Source organism: Melanostigma gelatinosum (genome assembly GCF_949748355.1).
Source record: "Melanostigma gelatinosum genome assembly, chromosome: 13".
NCBI classification, from domain to species: Eukaryota; Metazoa; Chordata; class Actinopteri; order Perciformes; family Zoarcidae; genus Melanostigma; species Melanostigma gelatinosum.
Window position 1 is genome coordinate 10,913,314 of NC_136646.1, and position 27,244 is coordinate 10,940,557.

Here is a 27,244-nt window from a genome sequence, read left to right on the forward strand (position 1 = left end):
GTTAATTTATTCCGAGGGGGACACGGATCCATCCAATAGTTGCTGTGATAAAGCATACGTTGATAATGTGAACCTCCCAAACTAGCCTGCTGTAAACCTTTTTGTTCTCAATCTGCGGTCAATCCTTGAGGAAAAGCTGCAGTATGGTCTCGTCAGAGTATGAAGTGTGAGAACAATGAAGCATGCAGTCAGGATGACGCTGAGAAACAGCAATCCTATGGAGATCAGAGCAGCAGGGAGGTCCAGTCCAGTCAGCAGAGCGGCTACTGTCTTCTCAAAGCTGTGATGCTCTAAAAATGTAAGGGAAGGCAACTTGTTAGAATACAGCTTTGTCTTTTGCTTTACTCTATTATACCTTTATAACACTTTTTGTGTGTGTGCAACCTGTTGTATTTTAATGAGCTACATTCTGGACAATATATTTACTATAAACACGTTGATATTTCTTCACGTGTTTTGGCTCTATGTTTATATTTACTTTGTTCTCCCATCATGATAGATTATCACTTGATGTGATTTAGCCTTGTACAACATGTGCCAGCAGCAGGATTTGATAAAATCAGAACAGAAACCGAGAATATCAAAGTGAATGCTCTCTGTACATCATCTCCTGAAGATCAGCATGACATTGGTTGTAAATGCCATAATTCACCACAGATTCGGTACACTGATGGGATAAACCTTTGACATGAAGCACTGCATCGTTTGAGCAGTTGATCTTCGATGCGCTCTGTGATGTTAAGCCAATGAGTAGTTGTACTGAATTTTGGCATTCGAGGAGTCAAAACATCTAACTGTGTCTTTTTTTTTTCCGACAGCACCTCTAAAAAACGGCATTCAAACCCACAAGCAACAGATCTTGGGTCTGTTGTACTGCACACCTAAAAAGACAGCTATACCATTTAGCTAATTCCCATCTGGCTCTGCTCCTCAGTGGGGGGGGGGGGGGGGGGGTGCAATATGACGGAGTCCCTGCCAAAAATAAAGCATCAGCATATTAAACTAAACTGATAAAACTGTCAGTCACACGGAGGCTGCAGAGCCAAAATTGTGTGTGTGTGTGTGTGTGTGTGTGTGTGTGTGAATGTGACTTTCCCTTTCTTGTTTTTCCCCTTTAATATCCACTAGATTACTCGGTTTTTCTTATCTATGTGCTTTGGCAACACACGTTCATACTGTGCCAATAAAGCCAAATAGAGATGAATAAAAGACAAAAAGTAGACAAAGAGAAAAATCTTGAATGAAAAATTTGAACTTTATAACGTTGCAGGACCTCCTGGGATTTACTGTATTCGCTCACCGGGAAATTCGGTGTAATGCAATGTTATTCTATTCCTTCATGTTGTTTTGATCTCCTCTGTCATAACTATATTATTACTTGACTTAGTGCTGTAAATATGCCTTTAGATATACTGTAAAGAGATGATTTCTGCTGTATAGGGTGAAACATACTTAGCTAATCATACGTTATATTAGCCTGTATCATTTAAAAAAATGTATGAATTTAGTAATTTTCTTCCCTGGAAATGTATTATTGACTCCCAGTTCAATCGACTATTTCCATGATGTGTACACTCTGTTGGTGTTGTGGCAAAATGACGAGACGAGAAGGCGAACTGGAGTTGCAACCAGCGGGAAGTGTTTTAATAAGATCAAGTCAACATCAACAAGTTCAGTATATCCAAACGACTCCAATGTACTTTTCACAGATTACTCTTACAGTCAAAATGCACGCCCCTTAAACTACGTTCCACCAATCAAACCAGTCCGTTGAATTGAAAAACAAGGCACATCTGGTCTCTAGGGCATGTTCTCATGTCGATGTTCTGGTGACGTCAACCTTTTGGCAATTTGGTGCGAACAGGAGAGATTTATTAGTTTGTCTGGCGCCCTAATCACCTCCTGAGAATGTTGTTTATGAACCAGAATGTGTGTTACACAACACGTTATATAAACGGTTGCTTGTGAGCCCAAAATGTGTTCAGTTCAATTCAAGTTCAATTCAAAGTTATATGGTGATTTTCTTCAACATTGGTCATTTAAAGCACGTCTGAATCGGCACGCAAAGCGTTTTATTGAGGAACCAATGTTTTGTTAAACACGCATGGGTTCGATGGTTTCCTCCTCGACTCCAACAGATCGTTTGAAAAGACTGATTGCAAAAGATGAACAGCCAGAGGCAACCTCCCCCTCCTCCTCCTTCACTCACCCCCTCCTCCTCTCTCCTCCCCTCCCTCGCTCTCCTCATCCATACATGCACGCTTCCTTTTCTCCCCTGCTGGATGGTGCGTTAGGAGCGCTTGCAGGCAGGACGGCACCGGGGGCTTCCCTTCTGTCTGATGGAGACGGGCTGAGTGAGGGGGGACAAGGTCCGTCCGGCAGAGACCACCTCGAGGATCCCACTGCTTGGACTCCGCTCTTGCTGCTGTAAAACGCCGGAGGGGGGGGGGGGGGGGAGCGAGAGAGGAGACACCGGAGGTAAAGGGTCCATTAATGACCTGTTGTTTGTGTGTTTTTGTTTTGCATTTGAGGCAGAAATCGCCGTGGTCGCAGTCAGAAACCAAAGAGGGACATAAAAGCGACATTTGAACCTTGTTGGACTTGATTGTGTTCGTTTTTATGACGATTTGGAAAAGAAGAAGCGGAATAACTGAGAGAGCATCTCTGTGTGTCCTCCACTGCTCTGCCGTCGTGTTTTTGCTTTCGATCAATTAGCCCTCTGATTTTAATTTCTCTCACGCGCCTGTATGATAGCTGACAAGCAAAAACACGTGAGCTTAATTGATTTGGAGTTAATACATTCAACACAAATATCTTTTCCCCATTTAGGTTTTTTGATTGTCTGATTTAGGTGCAAAATCAAGTGATTTTGCTCACTGGTGATGCTCATTTTATCATTATTCAAGTAAACAATAGAAACTACAGCGGGATATTACACTGCAATTCAATTATGGTCGCAGGCTGGAGCCTTTTCATTGAAAGGAGGTCGGCTGCGAGCGCCGCCTCAAGTCTGGAAAGGAAACTGCAGATGGCTCCGTAGACGCGAATTGGCATCATTTTGAGATAAAACACACACACACGTTTTCCACAAGACGCTCAGTGTTTATGTCCAGGAGACGCAGCCTCTGTTGAACAACACGTCTCCTTTCTCTGCATCCATGATAAAACTATCATGCATTTGGCATTTGGGTGAACCCAAATTACAGAGAAGACAACCTTCGTTACACCACCTGATCCTGCAGCTGGGGTTTTAAAATAGGATCTCACCCTAAAAAAACCAAAGCAGGCGCGTGACTGAGCTGCTTCCTCTTTGTAGACCAGACGTGTCTGCAGGCCGTCAGAGGTGAGCAGGCTGGCCGCGAGGCCGCAGGGTCGATGTGTGGTGACAGAGCTGCATTGTGCGGATGTCCTCCAGCGTTTGTGTAACCACAGGTGTGCACATGAATGCTTTGTGTGTGTGTGTGTGTGTGTGTTTGCGTTAGGAATAATGTCAATACCCATTTATATTGATGCAGATTGTAAGAATAACAGCTCCCTGAGTGAGTGGAAGCAGGTTGTTGAGCCGCATTTCAACTGCTCGAAAGATGACGATGTTGCATGATAGAGCTGGATGTTCAGTCAATTAAACGATTAGTTGATCCTGAAAAAGTGTCAGAAACCATCTTGATATTTGATTAATCTATTGAATTGATATCGATGTAAATAGAAGAGTTGAAATGTAAAGCTGTCAACTGGCTCATCAAATGATGATTTAGATCATCAAAATGTGTGGTTAATGTGGTTCATTTAGTCTCGTCTCTTCTACATTGTGATGTAGTGCCTGTTAGTTGGATGCAGAGCTGCATTTTCGCCCACCTTGTCTGTCATCCAGTCATGCATCCTTTGTCACTGTTTCTCTCATTTAATATGCCTCTCACACACACACACACACACACACACACACACACACACCCACACACACACACACACACACACACCCACACACACACACACACACACACACACACACACACACACAGCAAACTTATTTTCTTTGGAGTGTATAACCTTGACTCTTGTCACTTTCAGCAAGGCACTGACAGGATGTGTTTTTTTATGATTGTATTCTTTCATCTCTGTCTCTTCTTTTACATTTGAATTCTGTTTCCACGTCGGTCTCCTGTTTCCCGCTGCAGATCCTCCATCATCTGAAGGTCTCCTGCTATTCTACTTCTATGCTCTCCTGCCTCTCCTCCTGGGTGTCTCTGGGATTGTGTTTAACATGCACGCTCCCAAGAGAGTGTAGCTTGTAGTGAGAGTTTGGTGTGTGTGTGTGTGTGTGTGTGTGTGTGTGTGTGTGTGTATAGGCTATTTGAAGCACAGAGATGGGCTCGGTGGGAGCGGAGCGCCGCAGGCCCACACCGGTCCAGATGCCCGAGGAGAGGGATGTGTGGAGGGATGGAGGAAGAGCTGGATGGAGGGATGGAGGGAGGGAGGTGTGTAGGGAGGGCAGAGAGAGCGGCGTGGTGCAGAGCTACAGCTTCGACTCGTACCAGCTGGAGGAGGAGGAGATTAGTAAAGATGCCCCGGAGCGAGGAGTGCTGGCGCTGTCCGAGCCCGGTGAGGGAGTTTACATTCTGTCTATCTGTGTGTGTGTGTGTGTGTGTGTGTGTGTGTGTACTGGTCTTATAAATAGATGGACAAGCAACAAGGAATATCTGTCACACTCCAAAATACCAGGAACAACAAAGTGTGTTCTTTTCTCACAGTATGCTTAGTGGAGCACCAGCAGCACATTTTCACATTATATTCTTTATGTGTGTATGTACTGGTGGTGGACAGAATATCATGAACATAAATAGTAATATCCACAATTACTGCCAGGGTCCCCCAACAACTCCAGGGAATGGTGAAATGATGGTGATTCTGCACTAAAGTTAATTGTTATATGCGAATAACACCCTTTTTTTGCAATGTAGATTATACAGTCTGATGGCAAACTGCCCCTTGCCTTTGCCTGTTTGTAAAATATATGAATCATATTTCCTGAGAAACAAAAGAGGAAGAACGGGAAGAGAAGTAGATGGATAGATACATTCTTTACACTAGTGCAGTCGTCTTATTTTAGCAATCTGATCCAGTCTTGTTTCATTTCTATATATTTTATAGTCTATTGAAGTCAAACTAAAATTAAGATAATTAATGCGCAGCAATTAGTTTAGCCTACATATCCTTGGCGTTTATATTTATTTGATGAAAATTGTGATCGCAAAAGAGAAGACATCTTATGTGACTCGTGGACCCATGAAAAAGAAACGGCTAACCCAAGCTAGCTGCCCTCCTTTGTACCAACGCAGTGCAGAAGCCGCTTACGACTCAGCAGATTTGAAGTTCAATGAATGAAAATGAACATCTAAGCTAACGGTGCTGACATTGCACAACTAGCTTCGACTTTCCACGTGGAAGCTAGTTAGCCTAGTTAGCTTCAGCTTGCTGAGTGACCAGGGACAGATGGCTTGTTGATAAAAGACAAAATAAAGCATCTTGTAGTTGACAGTGCATCATCTAGCAACACCCACGCTACATGTCAATCACCCGCTGCCAGCGGGTGTGTGTGCGCGCTTGTGTTTGCAGATGATGGTGGAGGCTGAGGGAATAAAAACAGTGACAGAGAGAGGAAATGTGTAAAAAACAAACCGGATGCAGGCCTGTTCAGAGAACATTGCTGTGTTGCCTGGTTACTCAGGTTGCACAAAGGGCACGTTAATCCCATCACAAGTGACCAAGGACACGGCCTGCAGCGAGGGACCGAGCTTTTCAGACAGCTCTCCCTCTTCTCTCTTCATCCTTTGCCTCTTGTCAGTCTCAATATCTCATAGCTAACAAAATATAAGTACGCAGTCTGTCGCTTCCCTTAAAGAAGAAAGAGCGAAACGAAGGTTTTGAAAGACAGACTCAAAGACTGAATTAATCCTAGTCTGTCATTAAAGTTCATCAGCTGCTCTACAATCTGTAATCTGTAGTTGTACTGAATGACTTTAGGAAAAGTATAAGGGGTTATGTTTCATAACGATGGTCTTTGCCGTATGCCGAGGACGGCAGGTCTTTCTCTGTATCAGGGTTTTTATTCATGTGTAAGTGTGCCGGTGGCCCGCATTCGATGTTCCATTAAGATATTAGGGTTTAAATTGGGTGCACTATCAAACAAGTTGTACCAGTTTAACACTCTTTGCTGTGTGTGTCAAGAGGAGGGTTCAAAAAAAAACATCAATAACCACAGAGATTGTCCTGCTTTTATACAAAGTCCACCTCCGTCAGCACCCACATCATCTTCACACAGTCCCAGAATATGTCGGAAAGGTTTGTCATGTCAGGCTCTGCACTGAACTGTCAGTTACACAGTGAGGGCGGTGCTGTGGTTTCCTTTATTGGATTTTCTCTTCATGAGGTTTCTGCAGGCGGTGATCTGTTCTTCTGTCAGTGCAGCCGTGGCGATGTTCACTGCTCACTACACAGTTCATGCCAGGGTTGGTTTTATTTACCCAGAAACAACAAAACCGTCAGAACAGCAGAAATGGAAAATCTTGTAGGAACTGTATGTTGTGATTTTTTTTAAATTTATTTATTTATGGTGATTGAAATAGTAATTTATTTACAACAAAATAACATTCATTACTGAGAAATCAAGTTCATCATCATCAGAGGAATAGGAAAATAATTGATCAGTCCCAGGTAGCAACAAATTACATTAAACATGAAGAAATGCATCATCTTCATCATCATCTTTTCTTTTCTTTATTCGACTATAAAATAAAAATGCTCAAAAATGGTTTGGAGCAGTTAACAGCAGGCTCACAGGATTATGAAGCGTGGTATAAAGAACCGGCACGTCACACTTTAACCATGAAACAGAATCAGCAGCAAAACACAAAATCCAGTTTTTGAGCTGAAACTACTCAGCTGGTCTACGATCAGCAGTTCCTCCGATCGATCTCTGACGCAACAGGAACGAGGTCCTCTGCTGCATCAGCTGCTCCGTCATTGGAGCGGAGGCCTTACTGCTGCTGCTACAGCTTCATTCATCCCGATTAGCTTTGATGAAGATCGAGCTGTGGGCTCCAGACCTATAATTCAGAGCTTTTGAAGTCATTCTTATCCCCACTGTTTGAGTGTGATCTTTTGTGATTCTCTAACCCTTGACTCCTTTCTTCCCCCTCAGACTTTGAGGAGCCGATCCCTGACGACCGTTACCATGGCATCTACTTTGCAATGCTATTGGCTGGCGTGGGTTTCCTGCTGCCCTACAACAGTTTCATCACTGACGTGGACTACCTGCACCACAAGTTTGAAGGTATAAATGTGCATGAAGAAAGCCGTGAATGTTCTGAGATAACTGCACCTTTTCACAGAATGCATGAGTTCTACAGACACGCGCACACCCAGAGAGAGTGCACATTCAAATCCAGCTCCCACGAGTCACGTGTGTGTGTGTTTGTGTGTGCTTCAGGGACGTCCATAGTGTTCGACATGAGTCTGACGTACATCATGGTGGCTCTGCTGGCCGTCATCCTCAACAACGTGCTGGTGGAGAGACTCAGCTTGCACACCAGAATCACTGTGGGTAAGTCCAGCAGAAACCCGCTCACATGGCGAAACATTCCTCATTCCAGGGACTTCTGCTGTTACTCTTTTATTAGTCTTTCAAGAGTGTGGGTATTTTTTTTTGTTTTGCTTTTAGCTTCTTTAAAATCCTGCATCATCTTCAGTTTTGCTGTCAGCTTTCAAACCAGTAAAGCGAACTCACTGTGCTATTTAAGTCGACTATTCAGATACAAGCATGCACATTGAGGCAGACTTTGCATCAAGTTTGTCGAAAGACGTAGCCGGATACACTGGAGAGATTTAACTTTGCCTCAAAATTACTCATTAAAAAGCAGTTTTTTAAAGCTATTCAGCCTACCCGATATGAAAATAACAAATCTTTAAAAATGTATGTCCCCCTCGGATCATTTTGAAATCATCACACATACGTTGCATGTAAGAGCAAGGTTCCACCACCTCTGCAGCTTGAAATAGCTCTGCTCTCATCCTTGAGGAAACGTCTTGTGAAGTGAGTTGTCGGCTGGAGAGCTTGTCTCTGCAGTTTACAAACTCGCGATCGGACCTCGGATGGAAGCGATACTGCTCTCACGTCGGCCCTGTCAAGTATGTGTTCAGTCGTGGTATCGCAACGTGACCTGGTTCAGTGGCGTCTCTTCACTTGTCTGTCTTTCTCTTTCTTTGCAGGTTACATATTTGCTCTGGGGCCGCTGGTCTTTGTCAGTGTGTTTGATGTGTGGCTGGCCAAGTTCACCACCAGGCAGGCTTACATCGTCAACCTCGTGTCAGTGGGAGTGGTGGCCTTTGGATGTACAGGTATCTGTCTATCTGTCTGTCTGTCTGTCCATGTCTCCATACAATATATATATACGGTATATATGCAGTACAGGGCATTCCTTAAAGCTGCACTCATGGGTCAGATGTGTAATGAATAAACAACAACAACAGGGAGTTATGACTCTGCTTTCCTCAAAGATCCACATTTTAGCGACTCTCAGCTCATTATTTGAGTTTTCTAGGATGCAGCTTTACTGCTTTATTTGACTCTTGCAACTCAACTCGTTTGTCGGCCACAGCAGGAAACAGCACCAAACAAACAGCTGACAGACACAGTTAGCAAACATAGCGGAGCATTTAGCAGCTAAAGATCCACATATTTCCCCCAGGAGTTGGTTGAGACAAACCAGAGGTAAAAGGAGAGTGAATATTGGACTTCAATTTGTCAGGTGGACGGTTCTTCACAACAGATTTAAATCGATCATTCGTCCAAGCAAATTGCATGTGTTTTGACACTTCAAAAGAGTACAACTGTCTACAATTTGCACAATAACCACTTGCACATGGCTCGCTGATCAAATCTGATGAGATGATTCTGTTAGTCGTACATGTATATTCCATAAATATCTATGGCATGGTGTTACACACGGTGTGGAGGTACAGTTTGTTGTTTTTCACTGAACTACCGCATGTTTTCTCATCGTTTTCTTTTGGGGAAGATGTCATTTTGTGGCTCATTTTCTGTTCACTGTATATGACTTCACGTAAAGAAGAAAGGTGCAGGACACATTGCTACACAATTATTGTACTGTATACATCAAAATGTTTGATGTCATTTTTCTGTGTTCTACAGTATTGGCTCTGTGACGGCCCGAGTAAACTTTGACCTGATGTTGCAATGGGATTCTAAAAAGCTCAGAGCGATCCACGACAGCATTCAGCTCAACAACACGTCTTGTTCAGTACAGCAAGCAGTCAGTGTCAACAAAGAGAGACTCGTTCATAAGAAACATTTCCTGGGTTGACTGCCATAGTGAACAAAACCTCTCAACATTATGATCACGATGACTTTTCATTGCATTGACCAATTTACTGACACAATAACTAGGTTTTGAAGCATGAATGAAATGGAGTTGTGTTGTCCCATGAAACACTTTAGAGAACGTGAAGACTGTTTCTTTTTAACAGCTAAAGTTAAAGTGTTCATGATGTTCTAAAGTCCACCTCCTGTTTATCATGTAGAGAGTAATAAAAAAACTGTGGTGCTCAGTCAGAGCCGTCAAATGAACACGCGTCAGCTGCTGCTCAGGACCCTGATACACTGATCCGTGTTTCCTGTTAGCTGCTGTAAGTGTGATCACGGAGCCTTTCAGCCAACGGTAGAAAGACTTTAATTAGCGGCGGTGCGGCGGTCAGAGCGGCTTCTCCCTCGAGTGGCGTGTAAACGTTCAGGAAGTTGTGCCTCTAAATGAATCGTGCTGTTTCAATGTTGACTGTTTGCACTGATAAACACTTCCTCATCCCTCCCCAGTGCAGCAGTCTAGTTTCTATGGTTACATGGGGATGCTGCCCAAGAGGTACACACAGGGGGTGATGACTGGAGAGAGTAAGTACACTCACACAGACGCATCGCTCCATCCATATCCCTGCTGTCGCCTCCCTCGCCCCCCCGTTCCTTTGTCTTTTCTCTGGCTACGTCTCCCTTTGCTCCTTCCAGGTACAGCAGGTGTGATCATCTCCCTGTCGCGCATCTTCACCAAGCTGCTGATCCCAGACGAGAGGAGGAACACGCTCATCTTCTTCCTCGTCTCCATCAGCATGGAGATGCTCTGCTTCCTGCTTCACCTGCTGGTCCGCCGCTCTCAGTTTGTCCGCTACTACACCAACCACGCCCAAGGCAAAGGTCCGGTCAAAGGACACGACCCGCACGACAGCGGGACGGGATACCGAGTTCACCACGATGTCACCGCAGAGGACGTAAGATTTGTAAGTTTGTGGACAGATTATCGGCTCTACCTATCTATGCATACTGTGCATGTATCGTGTTAGTAGCATTGTGTTAATCTCTCATTTAATAGAGCCGTGAAATAGTGCCGAGACATTCACCATACCTCCTCCTGACTTTGGTGACTTCTCCTCACCACCACGAGGCTCACGTTTGTGTTATTTAGTGAAACATCTTAACATTAGATGACATTTTCTCATTAAACTTTAGTCTATTCATTCATTCATTTTCATTTAATCCTTCATAAATGTTGCAACAGCAAGACGGGGAGGAACCGTTAGGCCTCTAAACTGTGGTGCCGTGTCCTCGTCGATTTCTGTGAGGAGTGTGTGTGTGTGTGTGTGTGTGTGTTTGTGTGTGTGTCGCTTCTTCAGTGGGAGCGTGCACGCAGGGATGGAGGGCTGTGTGGGTTTTAAAATGCAGTATCATTTATTTGAGCTGCGCTGGGCTGCTTTTGGGCTGCCACTCAGAAAGAGAAATATTGAGAGAGAAAGAGAAAGGGATTTTGGGAGAGGTTATTAGGGATGAAAGTGGTGATGCGGAAAAAAAGATGAGAAAAGATGCAATTTTCGAGAGAAAGGGAGAGGTTGAGGCCTCTTGCGAACAGAAAGAAAATGAGTCATGACACTGAGAGGAAAAAGGTTGTAGGAGAAAACTGTTGAGGCAAAGAGATGAGACACTGGGGGGGGGGGAACACAACTGAGAAGAAGACAAAATATGAGTGAAAAATGAAAGAAGAAGAGGTACATCCACTTACCGGTAGTATTCATGCTTGAAGCAGCACTCTGTAGCCTGAAGACATGGAGCTGATATTCCTCATCACACTGTGTGCGTGCGTGTGTGCGTGTGTGTGTGTGTGTGTGTGCGTGTGCGTGCGTGTGCTCTGAGCCTTCAAAGGAAGACACATCACCTCAGGCTGTCATCTTTTCATGTGTGCGTGTGTTTGTCCGCCATTACACGCAATACAAGTGTGTGTGTGTGTGTGTCATTTTCTGCATCTGGGGGCTGATTCAGGCAGCTCTTTGTTCTGGTTGCCTGGGGATACTGAGCGCTCTATGCTGAGGGCTAATCAAGAAGAGTGGTGCCTTCTGGCCCGCAAGTCCCTCCAATCAACGAATGGATCTGCGTGTGTGTGTGAGTGTGTGATGTGCATATGAAAAGGTGCGTGTTTATTAAGAAGCATGACTAGAAGGATGTGCTTGTATGTTTGTATGAAGAGGAAATGTATGTTTGTAGACTGTGTGTGTGTGTGTGTGTGTGTGTGTGTGTGTGTGTGTGTGTGTGTGTGTGTGTGTGTGTGTGTGTGTGTGTGTGTGTGCGTGTGCCTGGGGCTTATTTGCAGTCCAATCTGTAGTCTCCCCATTATCATTACGTCAACCTGCAGCCACTCACAGTGATCATCTCTATTACTCATGCAGCCATAAAAAGCTGATGTCATGCCGCCAGGAGGCCGGTCTACTAAACCGCTGCACAATAATATGTGTATTTACGGTGTGGTGGCTACCTCTAGTGTTTTCTTAATGAACTGTTGACGCCTTGACTGTTTTTTTTCGGGGAAATGAGGAACAAAATGAGGACTTTTGCCGAGTAATTTGACAATTGGTCATTAAAGGGGTGATGTGTTTTCTATTTCAGTTTGGAATTAAATTGTTGATGTAATGTCAATGACTGGCCTCAAATGTTGTTCTGCCCGTCGTGTGTTTGTTTTATTAAAGCATTGAATAAACGGTCCGTGTGTGTCTCTTCAGGGAAACGGTGGGACGGCACCGACGCCGTCAGAGGAAGTCATTGAGGACTTTGAGGGAGGGACTTACGTGCGATTCGATGCCCCGAAGGCCAAGATAAGGAGGAGCTGGCCTGGTGTCCGCGGTACGCTCGCTCACGTCAATTACCCTCTGGCTCCAATAGATGGACATGAACTTTAAATGCATTCATGGGAAGAGGAGAATATTCTTCGAGGATTAAACTGTTCAAGCGAGAGCGTTTAAATATCAGCCTGTGTGTCCGTGTGTCTTCTCTATGCAGACATGATCTTGCACCGCTACGTGGTGTCCCGTGTGATCTGGGCCTACATGCTGTCTATAGCGGTGACCTACAGCATCACCTTGTGTCTGTTTCCCGGCCTGGAGTCAGAAATACGAAACGCCACCTTAGGAGAGTGGATGCCCATCCTCATCATGGCCACCTTCAACATGTCGGACTTCGTTGGCAAGGTGAGACGCACATTTCTTTTAAAATGAAAATACAGTAACATTTAACTATTATGTCACATGTCTCACACGATGTCGAGGCCATTTTCATTCTGAAATGTTATCTTCAAAAATATAACTTACTTTTTGAATTGTGACTGGTGACATGAAATAATTTCCAGCGTAGTTTCCCCAAACTTCCACCTTACCAGAGCTTTAATCAGCCGGAACAACTGAAAACACCGTTGTCGGTGCTTTTCTCATAAACAGAGTTTAATGAATCAAATTGAAACTGTAAAATATCAAATATGAATCATCCCCAGGGAGAAATATGCCCTTGCCCTAAAATACACTTGATCGACTGGGATACCAGCATTCATAATTTCCTTCTGTAACCTCATCATTTATGTTCTAAGATTCACTTAGCTCTTGGTAATCTCTGATTTCACACCTGTTGAGATTCTGGGATTTAATTGCAGGCTTCCATCAGCAGCAGGAAAGAGACGAAGGAACACTGCAACACTGGAATTGACCTTGTTAAAGGAGTCGCTCCATTTATTAAACCTGAGAGAAAGATGGTTTATTTTGGGATAATTGCACTTAGCTCAAAGGCTTTATTCAAATATTCAGAAATGAAACCTTATCTGATGTCCTCAAGTCATAATTTTGACTTTGAAAGTTGTTCTGATTTTGACTTTGTCTTCGCAGCAAATTTAGCATTTTGTTGAAATTGGGGAGTAAAAGATAAGGCTGGCGAAGATAAATTATATCGAAAGAGAGAAAGAATAGAGTAGAAAGAACTGAGTTACTTATTGTGCTCTCGTGAAAGTGCAATAAGCAGCCAGTCAACCAACGGCTGAGAGAGTTTCTACAGAACAGGGACTAAGCTCTCATTTTTAACTTGAATCTCAATAAAGCAGACTTTAACCCCGAGCGTCTTTGAAACATGTCCCTGCTCTGTCCTCAGATCCTCGCAGCGCTGCCGTACGACTGGTCCGGAGGCCGCCTGCTCTTCTTCTCCTGCCTGAGGGTGGTCTTCATCCCTCTGTTTGTCATGTGCGTGGACCCGGCCAACGCGCCCACCCTGTCCCACCCCGCCTGGCCCTGTCTCTTCTCCCTCCTCATGGGAGTCACCAACGGCTACTTCGGGTCTGTGCCGATGATCCAGGCTGCGGGCAAAGTGCCGCCCGAACAGAGGGAGTTGGCAGGTGAGTTAAAATAAATGTGTGTAAAGATGCATAGTTTGTATCGGTTGGCACTGTGATGTTGATTTTTATTCTTCTTTCAGTCTCATGTCAGAGAGAAACAGCTCCGAAAAAGATTAGTTGATTGACAGAAAAGTAATTTATCAAACAAAAATAGCTTTCGGAGGTTCCAGCATTTCAAATGTGACTCTTTGCTGCTTCCCTCTGCAAACTGAGTATCTTTGTGTTTTGGACTGTTGGGCGGACAAACAAAGCTGCTGTACAAAGACTACCAGAACCTCTAAAGCTCTCTCATCAACACAATGTATCTTGTTGTTTTAGTCTGTTCAATGGTGTAAAAACGACAAGTTGTGGTTTAAAACCTCCCTTTAAAACCACAACACACAGTTAGCACACTCTTCAGTACTGTACAGATTAAAGAGACAAGATATAATGTATTCATTAATGAACTGTGCTAACGTGCTAGTCGGTAGATTGTTACTTTATGCTAAGCTAAGTGGCTGCTGGCTGCAGCTTAATATTTAGCATCCAGACATGAGAGTGATATCAATCTTCTCGTACGACCCTCGAATAGAAAGCAAATTAGCGTATTTTTCAAAATGTCAAGTTTATAATTAACAACCATTAGTTTAGTATGTACTGAAATAGCATGCTAACACGCTAAACTAAGACAATGCACATTATACCTGCTAAACATCAGCATGTTGTTGTAGCATTTGGCTAAAAAGCAGAGCTGCTGACGTGGCTGTCGTGTCTTATATGTCGATAACTGTGCCGGAGGTGTCAGTGTGAGCTTCACTCTGTAGCAGCATTTAATACTTGACTTCTTTACAGGGCTTGTATGAAGGGAATACAGTAGTCCATGAATATGAGATATACGTTTACAATTCCTCCTTAGTATTGTGCAGGTTGGTTTAAGGCATTTTGCCGGTAGCGCTTGTTGACTTCTTGCTTCTTAACAGTACATGTAGTTTGGACACCCTCTGGCGTTTCAGAGACGAATGCAACGAACAGCAAGTTCAGCATCAACACTCTTGTGCATCCTCATAGCTCGTGGTCCATCCGCGGAGGCTTGCGCTACGGTGCCAAGGGCGGTTATAAAGAAAGCTTCCCTCTCTCTGTGTCCCTCCAGGGAACACCATGACAGTCTCCTATATGACCGGCCTGATGTTGGGCTCCGCCGTGGCGTACGCAACTTACAACTTCGCTGCCCCAGGACCAGGAACACACGTCGACGCACTCAACATGCACACACATGCCAACGCTACCGGGTACTGAATGTCCACACACACAATAAAACACACTCACGGATGTAAACACACATACATGCACACACACACACACACACACACACACACACACACACACCCGCAGCCATTTACAAACACAATATCCTGGCCAGGAGAAGCAGCGTAGACTGGTGGACTCGAGTCCAGCTGCGGAGGACGAAAAGACATCCGTAAAGAATCTTTAAAGGTTCATGTTCATACCCTGAGAGATGTATTCTCCTTTGTCCTTCAGTGTGGCTCACTGGATAAAGAAAGTGGAATCAGATAAAAATGGAGGAAATGATGTTAAACCGTAAAAACGTAGCACATTTCTCCAGCCTGGCGGTCCACTGACCATCAAATGTCACGGCCGTCTCTGCTGTGATGAACTTTCCCCGGGAGGTGAAGAACAGGAGCCGCACATGTGTCAACAGAAGCCCTTAGAGTGTCTCACAGTGAAGTTATCGTCTGCATGTGTGTGCTAACAGACCGGCTGACATTTGTACCGTGTCAAGTCAAGTGGTTTTTCGCTGCAGGGAGCGAACGGGTCACCGTTTTCGAGGAGACCATGTGTCACGTGTCACATAGGACACATTTCACATTGTTGATATTCAGAGTAGAGAGATGATGCCACTGAGGATTTTTCTGGACCAGTTGTTTTCCAGCTGTTTCCTAATTATAATCTCTGACTGCACCATTTAAAAAGCTACAACAAGAGCAACTTATAGGCCCACTTTACTTGACAGTGAAACGGAAGCTCCTGTCGTGTGACATATGTGCGAGTATAATGGAATATGTGGAATTATGAGACGGAAATCCAGTCGCCCCAAATCACATCTGATTGGATATGTTTAAGTCCACTTGAGTTCAAGAGTCATCAAACATATTCTAATCACTTATAGGAAGAGTAAATATTTGAGATACAATTCTCCAAAATGATATTTTTCACATGTACAGTATGAGCGCAGAAGAAGTGATAACTGTTGCAACACAGAAATAGAACTTGGAAAATCAGTTTTTAATTTTATTTTACTGTGCCTTCTAAGGAATAACAGTTTTCTAATGAATGACATACACGATGCTGTCAACACTTGATTTTCTCTGAGTTGTTAAGTTATTTCAATTACAAAACAACAGTAGACGCGTCAACTGGACTCAATTGACTTCCCCACCAAAATGTACTGAGATCGTCCCAGTCCATCTGGTTTGTCTCCACTCAGAATCTGAATTACAAAAGTGTCAGTTGTATTTATTTTCAATGATGAAGAACATTATTCTTATCAGCCTTATAAAGTATATCTGGAAAAAAAAAATGTTAAAACTATATGGAGTTATTATGATTATGTGCATTAGCAGCTGCTGTTCTCTGTTCTGTTTATTTACAATAATTCTAAAAGAAAAAGAAGAATTTCCGTCTGCTTGGTTTGGGTTCCACATCACCTCTTGTTCCCTCTGATGGATGGAAAGAGAACAAAGTGTTGGTATAAATGTACCAGATGAGGGAGCATGATGATAGCTGTGTCTTGCAGTTGTTTGTGTCCCCTCTCTGTCCATATGAACGGTGTCTGTGTGTAGCATCTGTGTAATGATGTGGGATATTTTGGGGGAAAACATATATGTGCCAAAAGGTCTGCCTGTTTCTGATCAGTGTTAGGACCTGAGAAAAGAGAGAATGTAATTCTGTGAACAGTTTAACAGGATGAAAGTTGTAAATATATAGAATGAAATGCACTCATTTAAGAGCTCTTATTTTCTCATGCAAAAGCCACAAGAAAAGATCAGATTCATATTTTTCGTAGCTTTAATTCGTAGAGCACCTGTTTCCTTTGCGTTTTCAGCCCCCCAGCTTCTTCCCCTGCGTATCCTGCTGCATTTGATGAATATTTCAGTTATAAGAGGATCTCTGCAGAGTTCAGACTTTATACATTATGAAGAAAACATCGCCTCAGTGTCGAAAGTCATGAAGCGCACTACATTATGTAGGTGACGGCTTAAATGGAGCCTCGTGTCAGAGCTGTTTGAAGAACGGTAGGGTGCCATTTGGGAGCTCGCCTCATTACTGTATGCATGTCCCACTGTGCTGACGGTGCCACATTGCCCGAGGCCTCTCGCCTCACAGAGCCGTTCCGTTTGAAGGTGTTTTTTAGTTATTTTTGGTCAGATGTGTCGTTAAAGGACATGAAAAGTCTCTTTCCTTCTCTGTCGCTCTCTGGCAGAAACTGGAGGGACATTCCAGAGAAGGGAGATCCCCCGTTTCAAAGAGTTGCATGTTTAACACATATTTCTTTCAACGTTTGACATTTTGGGAAATCGACTTCTTCACTTTTGTTGAGGAGCGTTAGCTGAGACGATTGATACAACTCTCTGTTGTACAACAGCCAGCAGTTAGCTTGGCTTATCATTAAGACACAGCAACAACAAGAAAAGCCTGGCAGCAGCCAAAGGTAACAAATGACACAAATTCAACATTTGACCCTTGTTGCCTTCAGCACTTAAAACAGGACATAAGAAAGTAAAACGGCAAATTGGATTAGACAGAATGACAGAATATTTGGATTCGAGTAAACTAGCAGAAAAGTAAAGATACTCATGATGGGATGAAGGTTACTCCACTTCTGGGGACGACATTCAATCTCCAGCCGCAAACAAACAAAAGAAAACTGTGAAGAAACCATTTAATCCTGCATTTGACCTCATCCTCAAGGTCTAATACCTGTCAGCTGCCATGTGACTATTTTATATTATATTTGGCATTTTCCTCCCAACTGACAGCGAAGAATTTATTTAGAACCCACGTCGTGCTGAACACCCATGTGACTGCACACTGTGAAGCACCAGGTTGGTGTACATGCAGACATTACACTGTAGATATGCATCTGCTGTAACAGAATATATTTTGCAGATGATATTTGTGAAACAGAATAGTTTAATCGTGATCCAGACCAATTCTTAGTCTGGATCACGATTAAACTATTATTTATTTGTGCAGTGTCTAATATAGATTTTTGCTAAATATGTGCATGTTAATGATTGATGAACAGACCTGCCTTGTTTCAGGAGCGGGAGGACGATTATCTTCAGCTCGATATCTATCAGCAGGAGTTCTGAAGGTTGACCTGGTTTTGGATTGTGGCCTTTCAGCTCTTGATGTTTGATTCCTGACGCTATACTCATTGCTTCATCAAAAATGTGACGAATATCTTCAAGAACTTGCTAATTTATCAGAGTAGGTGCACAATTCCCCAATCATGTGAACTGATATTATTTTTTTATGTCTTTTATGATTTCAGTGTCGCAGCAGTCAGCTTGTGCCCGTGCAGCATTGTGCCGTTGTCAGCGCTTAATAAAGTTGTTTACATCTGTGTCTGCTGTGCTGTTGCAATTTATGCTGTTAATCCTTTACATGGAAGGAGATCAGAGGTCCTTTGTGCCTGTATGAAAACAGGAAGACACCTCATTTCGTCATTTTTCCTGTTCGAACAGCTGTGAGCAGAACAGATCTGCACCTCTTCTTCTCTCTCTTTCTCTGAAGCTTTTACAAATAGACACGTTTACAAATGTTTGATGGTCATATTACTTAGAGGGATCTGGGTTCGTGTTAAGCATGAAACACTAGCAGCAGGTTTTAGAGCCGGATGTAGTCAGCAAGTTTGCGGTTGCAGAACAAGGTTTCTCATCCTCAGTGCCATGACAGCAAGCGCCTGCCCTGCTGAAGTGTCCTTGAGCAACCGTCTCAATGCCTTTGCTGTGGAGGGGGGCGAGAGGAATGAGAGTTCATCCTGCAGGGATCATCGGTAAGTGAAATTAAAGAATGTATTAACTGCTTCTTTCCAGCAGAGAGAGCTGCAGCTCAGAGAACATCACAGAGGGCCGTGCCGTGAGGAGGACTTTGGGTATAAACGGACACTAGAACATTTGTACCACAGATCAGAGTTTGCGCTTCATATCTGTGTCACAAAGCCCCATAAAATGAAAGAAAGTTCTCCTAGAGGCAGAACTTTTGTACCTTTGACCTTTCTGTTGCAGCACAGTGTCTCTAGGACACACAACCATGCAAGGAGGACATCGATCTTTTGTTCATAGTGTTATAAGTGTGTCTCTGCGTGTGCATGCATGAACCTATCTGGGTGTTTGTCTGTGTGCATTTGAGTGTGTATTTGTGTGTGTGTGCTCATTTTGGATGTGGCTGCAGGGAAAGAAAGTCTCTTGTGTGTGACAGAGCAACTGATCATTAGTCATTCTGCTCTACATACTGTAGAGAGGAGGAGGAGGAGGAGGAGGAGGAGGAGGAGAAAGATGGAGGAGTTACACCCTCCCATATGCAGTGGCGGTATGCAGTTGTGGTTGGTTTGTGATCCAATAAAGACACAGCTGAAGAAGAAGACGAATCAACGCATCAATTGGATACATCCTGAGCTGGGCTTCGGCTAACGACAACAACTACTCCTTTGAATAGGGAAAAGCGGATAACTAATCAATCACTTGAGACATTTCTTTATTAATATTATGAGCTCACTACTAGTGATGGCGAGATGAAGCCTCATGAGGCCTCGCAACACTTCAGCCAATTGGTTCGAGAAAGGGTTCATTACTCGATGCTTCATGTGCACACGATACCACCTACTGGCCAAGTGTATAATCACAGACAGCTGTATCTGAACCACATAATGTGATGCATTGAATTGTTGTGTCTGTTATGGCTGTTGGGAATGACTGAATTACAAAAATGTATGACCAAATAATTGCTGTACATAAATGATCACATATGTGCATAATAAAATATTTTTATATATTTTTTTAATGTATTCTGTGTGTGAATTTTCCCAAAATGGGAGTATCATATGATATGGCAGGTTGTGTAATGATGTTATTATGTCACTTTAGGAAAATGGCATGGGCTTAAGCAGACAGAGGACAGTGAAAGTGCTTGTGGAACTAGGAAGAGGGGACTGAATATAGACTGAGACAGTGATGTACAGGACACGGGACATTTTATTCATTTTTATTCAGAAATAACAGTTTCTCAACAGTGTTTGGTTTTAAACGATTCCTTTTTTTTGACACGACCTCTCCGGCCTTTGAAAACACCCTTTCACAGGGTACAGAAGATGCTGGCGTGCACAAAAACGCAAACACAAATGCCCTGAATCCAACATCATCCACAATACTGAAGGGCTGTGTGTCCTTCCCTATCATGGAGACGAGGGCTTCATCCAGCTCTTGTTTTCTGGTGGCTGGTTAAAAGAGAATAAATACAGTGTCTGTTACCAGTCTTAATTTGCACAATACACAAAAGTGAACAGGGAAAAATTGTGATGGTGCATTTGTAATATTGTAATGACTTACAATGGCTGGCTGAAGCTCCAGTTTCCTCCTTATTCTCATGCAAGGCACGGTGATGCCTTAGCATGGATGAGGTGTTGTTATTGTACCCCAACTCCTTGGAGCACAATAAACACCTCACCTTTGAATAAAATAAGAAACTGTGAAAAATACAGTTCTTGATAAGCAAACCTAATGTGTCTGAAATAGAGTTAGCTTTAGCTTACCTTATTAGGAGTTATCAAATCAAAGTGTTCCCACACAGGGGAATCCTCCTCTTCCTAGCTGGCTCCATCTTATCACCTATCCTTCTCTCCTCACTCTCCTAACTCTCCAAACTATCTCTCTCTCTCTAACCTCTCCAAACTATAAAAACGCTATCCAAACTATCTCTCTCTCTCCAAACTATCCTAACTATATAAACGCTATCCAAACTATCTCTCTCTCTCCAAACTATCCAAACTCTCAACTGACCGCAACTCTCCACCAACAACCCACATTTTGAATGGAGCCTGAGTGGTTTATATTGCTGTCGAACCTCCCGGCAAACTCTGAACCACTTCCCGAAGCAGTCACGTGGTACAGCCGGGCAGCGAGGCTTCGGACGTCATCATTTTTGGCTCCTCCCCTACATGAAGCAAGCCTCGATACGCGCTTCAAGGAAACGCCCCCTCCATTACTCGACACACGCTTCGAAGCGTCGGCACATCTCGTAACATCACTACTCACTACAGAAGCACCCGTTGTTCCAGGCTAGCTGGTTATAGAGCTTCTGAGAGGGACACGCGCCGGAGTCCTGGTTGGAAAACTACAACGGTGAAGGAGCGCGTGGTAATGTCAAAGACATGGCTTTGAGAAATGCTACTTGTAACCTCTTATGTACAGGCTATGCTTGTATGCATCTATGCTGATCACAACTGTGTCCATTAGTATGGGATGTACATATTCTAGGCAAAATAATCATGTTAGTTTCTGATACCAAGCACATATATGTGCTTGGTATGTCGAATAATCTTGTTTACATTTGGAAACCAGACTGTATTTATAATGATTTCTCATTTTTCGGTTTGTATTGCCCGTTTTAAAATGATTTCAACAGGTAAAAAGGACTGGGTGGACTACCGTCTGTCTGATATAACTGATTCAATAAATCAATTCATTGTGAGACATAAATAACCTTATTATGAAATGACCACATGGTCAAGCATATTTTTGTATGCTCCTGTGACTTCAATAAATGAAAAGTACTGAGTGTTTTCTCTTTTTTTGTTCAGAACTTAAAAGCAAAATGAATACAACAGTCTCAAGTGAACTGATAGAAAGGAAAAAATATATGGTCCTGGCCAAGGGGAGTGCAGAACGTAATATCAATCAAAAACAGCTGATAAATGCATTTTACAGGACAGGTGGCAACATTAAGGCCCATCATGATGATTCAGTCTGAATCTACTGCATGTTAATCGTATGGCCTACATAACCTCACTGATAATTACATCATTGGTTCTAGTAACTATGAGGTTAGCTTCAGTTTAGAGCAGTGGTCCCCAACCACCGGTACCGGTGTTACGTCCCTACTGGTTTCTGAACCGACTGGTTTCCCTTCCGTGCGTGTGTTGTGTTCGCTTAACAGCTGCAGCGGTTTTCTGCCTCTGTCGCCTGATTCATCACCCATTCACAAACATATTGCTGGAGATCTAAAAGACACATCTCATATAAATTTCAGGGATTATGATTGTATAAGTGAGCACATGCTATAATATGACTTTTATGAATTTATTCAACATGCTATACTATGATTGTTTTCGACATGCTATACTATGACTTTTTCACATGCTACAATATGACTTTTTTATGAATTTATTCTACATGCTATACTATGATTGTTTACGACATGCTATACTGTGACATTTTTCACATGCTATACTATGACTTTTTTCGACATGCTATACTGTGACTTTTTTCACATGCTATACTATGACTTTTTTCGACATGCTATACTATGACTTTTTTCGACATGCTATACTATGACTTTTTTCACATGCTACAATATGACTTTTTTCACATGCTATACGATGACTTTTTTATGAATTTATTCTACATGCTATACTATGATTGTTTACGACATGCTATACTGTGACTTTTTTTCAACATGATACAATATGACTTTTTTTCGACATGCTACAATATGACTTTTTTCACATGCTATACGATGACTTTTTTATGAATTTATTCTACATGCTATACTATGATTGTTTACGACATGCTATACTGTGACTTTTTTTCGACATGATACAATATGACTTTTTTCACATGCTATACTATGACTTTTTTTCGACATGCTATACTATGACTTTTTTCGACATGCTATACTATGACTTTTTTCGACATGCTATACTATGACTTTTTTCACATGCTACAATATGACTTTTTTCACATGCTATACGATGACTTTTTTATGAATTTATTCTACATGCTATACTATGATTGTTTACGACATGCTATACTGTGACTTTGTTTCGACATGATACAATATGACTTTTTTCGACATGCTACAATATGACTTTTATGAATTTATTCTACATGCTATACTATGACTTTTTTATGAATTTATTCTACATGCTATACTATGATTGTTTACGACATGCTATACTGTGACTTTTTTTCGACATGATACAATATGACTTTTTTCGACATGCTACAATATGACTTTTTTATGAATTTATTCTACATGCTATACTATGATTGTTTACGACATGCTATACTGTGACTTTTTTCGACATGATACAATATGACTTTTTTTCGACATGCTACAATATGACTTTTTTATGAATTTATTCTACATGCTATACTATGATTGTTTACGACATGCTATACGATGACTTTTTATGAATTTATTCTACATGCTATACTATGATTGTTTACGACATGCTATACTATGACTTTTTTCACATGCTACAATATGACTTTTTTCACATGCTATACGATGACTTTTTTATGAATTTATTCTACATGCTATACTATGATTGTTTACGACATGCTATACTGTGACTTTTTTGCGACATGATACAATATGACTTTTTTCACATGCTATACTATGACTTTTTTTCGACATGCTACACTATGACTTTTTTCGACATGCTATACTATGACTTTTTTATGAATTTATTCTACATGCTATACAATGACTTTTTTCACATGCTACAATATGACTTTTTTCACATGCTATACGATGACTTTTTTCACATGCTATACTATGACTTTTTTTCGACATGCTATACTATGACTTTTTTCACATGCTATACTATGACTTTTTTTCGACATGCTATACTATGACTTTTTTCGACATGCTATACTATGACTTTTTTCGACATGCTATACTATGACTTTTTTCACATGCTACAATATGACTTTTTTCACATGCTACAATATGACTTTTTTCACATGCTATACGATGACTTTTTTATGAATTTATTCTACATGCTATACTATGATTGTTTACGACATGCTATACTGTGACTTTTTTTCAACATGATACAATATGACTTTTTTCAACATGCTACAATATGACTTTTTTCACATGCTATACGATGACTTTTTTATGAATTTATTCGACATGCTATACTATGATTGTTTACGACATGCTATACTGTGACTTTTTTTCGACATGATACAATATGACTTTTTTCACATGCTATACTATGACTTTTTTCACATGCTATACTATGACTTTTTTCGACATGCTATACTATGACTTTTTTCGACATGCTATACTATGACTTTTTTCGACATGCTATACTATGACTTTTTTCACATGCTACAATATGACTTTTTCACATGCTATACGATGACTTTTTTATGAATTTATTCTACATGCTATACTATGATTGTTTACGACATGCTATACTGTGACTTTTTTTCGACATGATACAATATGACTTTTTTCGACATGCTACAATATGACTTTTTTATGAATTTATTCTAAATGCTATACGATGACTTTTTATGAATTTATTCTACATGCTATACTATGATTGTTTACGACATGCTATACTGTGACTTTTTTTCGACATGATACAATATGACTTTTTTCACATGCTATACTATGACTTTTTTATGAATTTATTCTACATGCTATACTATGATTGTTTACGACATGCTATACTGTGACTTTTTTGCGACATGATACAATATGACTTTTTTCACATGCTATACTATGACTTTTTTTCGACATGCTACACTATGACTTTTTTCGACATGCTATACTATGACTTTTTTATGAATTTATTCTACATGCTATACAATGACTTTTTTCACATGCTACAATATGACTTTTTTCACATGCTATACGATGACTTTTTTCACATGCTATACTATGACTTTTTTCACATGCTATACTATGACTTTTTTCACATGCTATACTATGACTTTTTTTCGACATGCTATACTATGACTTTTTTCGACATGCTATACTATGACTTTTTTCGACATGCTATACTATGACTTTTTTCACATGCTACAATATGACTTTTTTCACATGCTATACGATGACTTTTTTATGAATTTATTCTACATGCTATACTATGATTGTTTACGACATGCTATACTGTGACTTTTTTCGACATGCTATACTATGACTTTTTTCGACATGCTATACTATGACTTTTTTCACATGCTACAATATGACTTTTTTCACATGCTATACGATGACTTTTTTATGAATTTATTCGACATGCTATACTATGATTGTTTACGCCATGCTATACTATGACTTTTTTCGACATGCTATACTATGACTTTTTTCACATGCTATACTATGACTTTTTTCACATGCTACAATATGACTTTTTTCACATGCTATACGATGACTTTTTTATGAATTTATTCTACATGCTATACTATGATTGTTTACGACATGCTATACTGTGACTTTTTTTCGACATGATACAATATGACTTTTTTCACATGCTATACTATGACTTTTTTCACATGCTATACTATGACTTTTTTCACATGATATACTATGACTTTTTTTCGACATGCTATACTATGACTTTTTTCGACATGCTATACTATGACTTTTTTCGACATGCTATACTATGACTTTTTTCACATGCTACAATATGACTTTTTCACATGCTATACGATGACTTTTTTATGAATTTATTCTACATGCTATACTATGATTGTTTACGACATGCTATACTATGACTTTTTTCGACATGCTATACTATGACTTTTTTCGACATGCTATACTATGACTTTTTTCACATGCTATACTATGACTTTTTTCGACATGCTATACTATGACTTTTTTCACATGCTACAATATGACTTTTTTCACATGCTATACGATGACTTTTTTATGAATTTATTCTACATGCTATACTATGATTGTTTACGACATGCTATACTGTGACTTTTTTTCGACATGATACAATATGACTTTTTTCACATGCTGTACTATGACTTTTTTCACATGCTATACTATGACTTTTTTCACATGCTATACTATGACTTTTTTTCGACATGCTATACTATGACTTTTTTCGACATGCTATACTATGACTTTTTTCACATGCTACAATATGACTTTTTTCACATGCTATACGATGACTTTTTTATGAATTTATTCTACATGCTATACTATGATTGTTTACGACATGCTATACTGTGACTTTTTTTGACATGCTATACTATGACTTTTTTCGACATGCTATACTTTGACTTTTTCACATGCTACAATATGACTTTTTTCACATGCTATACGATGACTTTTTTATGAATTTATTCTACATGCTATACTATGATTGTTTACGACATGCTATACTATGACTTTTTCGACATGCTATACTATGACGTTTTTCACATGCTATACGATGACTTTTTTATGAATTTATTCTACATGCTATACTATGATTCTTTACGACATGCTATACTGTGACTTTTTTTCGACATGATACAATATGACTTTTTTCACATGCTATACTATGACTTTTTTATGAATTTATTCTACATGCTATACTATGACTTTTTTATGAATTTATTCTACATGCTATACTATGATTGTTTACGACATGCTATACTGTGACTTTTTTTCGACATGATACAATATGACTTTTTTCACATGCTACAATATGACTTTTCGACATGCTATACTATGACTTTTTTATGAATTTATTCTACATGCTATACTATGACTTTTTTTCACATGCTACAATATGACTTTTTTCACATGCTATACGATGACTTTTTTATGAATTTATTCTACATGCTATACTATGATTGTTTACGACATGCTATACTGACTTTTTCGACATGATACAATATGACTTTTTTCACATGCTATACTATGATTGTTTACGACATGCTATACTGTGACCTTTTTTTCGACATGCTATAATATGACTTTTTTCACATGCTACAATATGACTTTTTCACATGCTACAATATGACTTTTTATGAATTTATTCTACATGCTATACTATGACTTTTTTATGAATTTATTCTACATGCTATACTATGATTGTTTACGACATGCTATACTGTGACTTTTTTTCGACATGATACAATATGTCTTTTTTCACATGCTACAATATGACTTTTTTCGACATGCTATACTATGACTTTTTTATGAATTTATTCTACATGCTATACTATGACTTTTTTCACATGCTACAATATGACTTTTTTCACATGCTATACGATGACTTTTTTATGAATTTATTCTACATGCTATACTATGATTGTTTACGACATGCTATACTGTGACTTTGTTTCGACATGATACAATATGACTTTTTTCGACATGCTATACTATGACTTTTTTATGAATTTATTCTACATGCTATACTATGATTGTTTACGATATGCTATACTGTGACTTTTTTTCGACATGCTACA

At 40.7% G+C, this 27,244-nt stretch overlaps 1 protein-coding gene across 1 annotated transcript; it reads left to right on the top strand.

Annotated features, from left to right (window-relative positions):
• Positions 1 to 4,364: 4,364 nt before the first annotated feature.
• On the top strand, positions 4,365 to 15,258 carry slc29a4a (solute carrier family 29 member 4a; the record flags this gene model as incomplete). Its single annotated transcript, XM_079281037.1, has 10 exons — positions 4,365 to 4,599; positions 7,199 to 7,330; positions 7,487 to 7,600; positions 8,266 to 8,394; positions 9,887 to 9,961; positions 10,073 to 10,341; positions 12,109 to 12,229; positions 12,386 to 12,573; positions 13,517 to 13,757; positions 14,887 to 15,258. The coding sequence occupies 10 exons, from the start codon at positions 4,365 to 4,367 to the stop codon at positions 15,030 to 15,032; spliced, it is 1,650 nt and encodes a 549-aa protein (XP_079137163.1). The 3' UTR covers positions 15,033 to 15,258.
• Between the last annotated feature and the right edge of the window lie 11,986 nt (positions 15,259 to 27,244).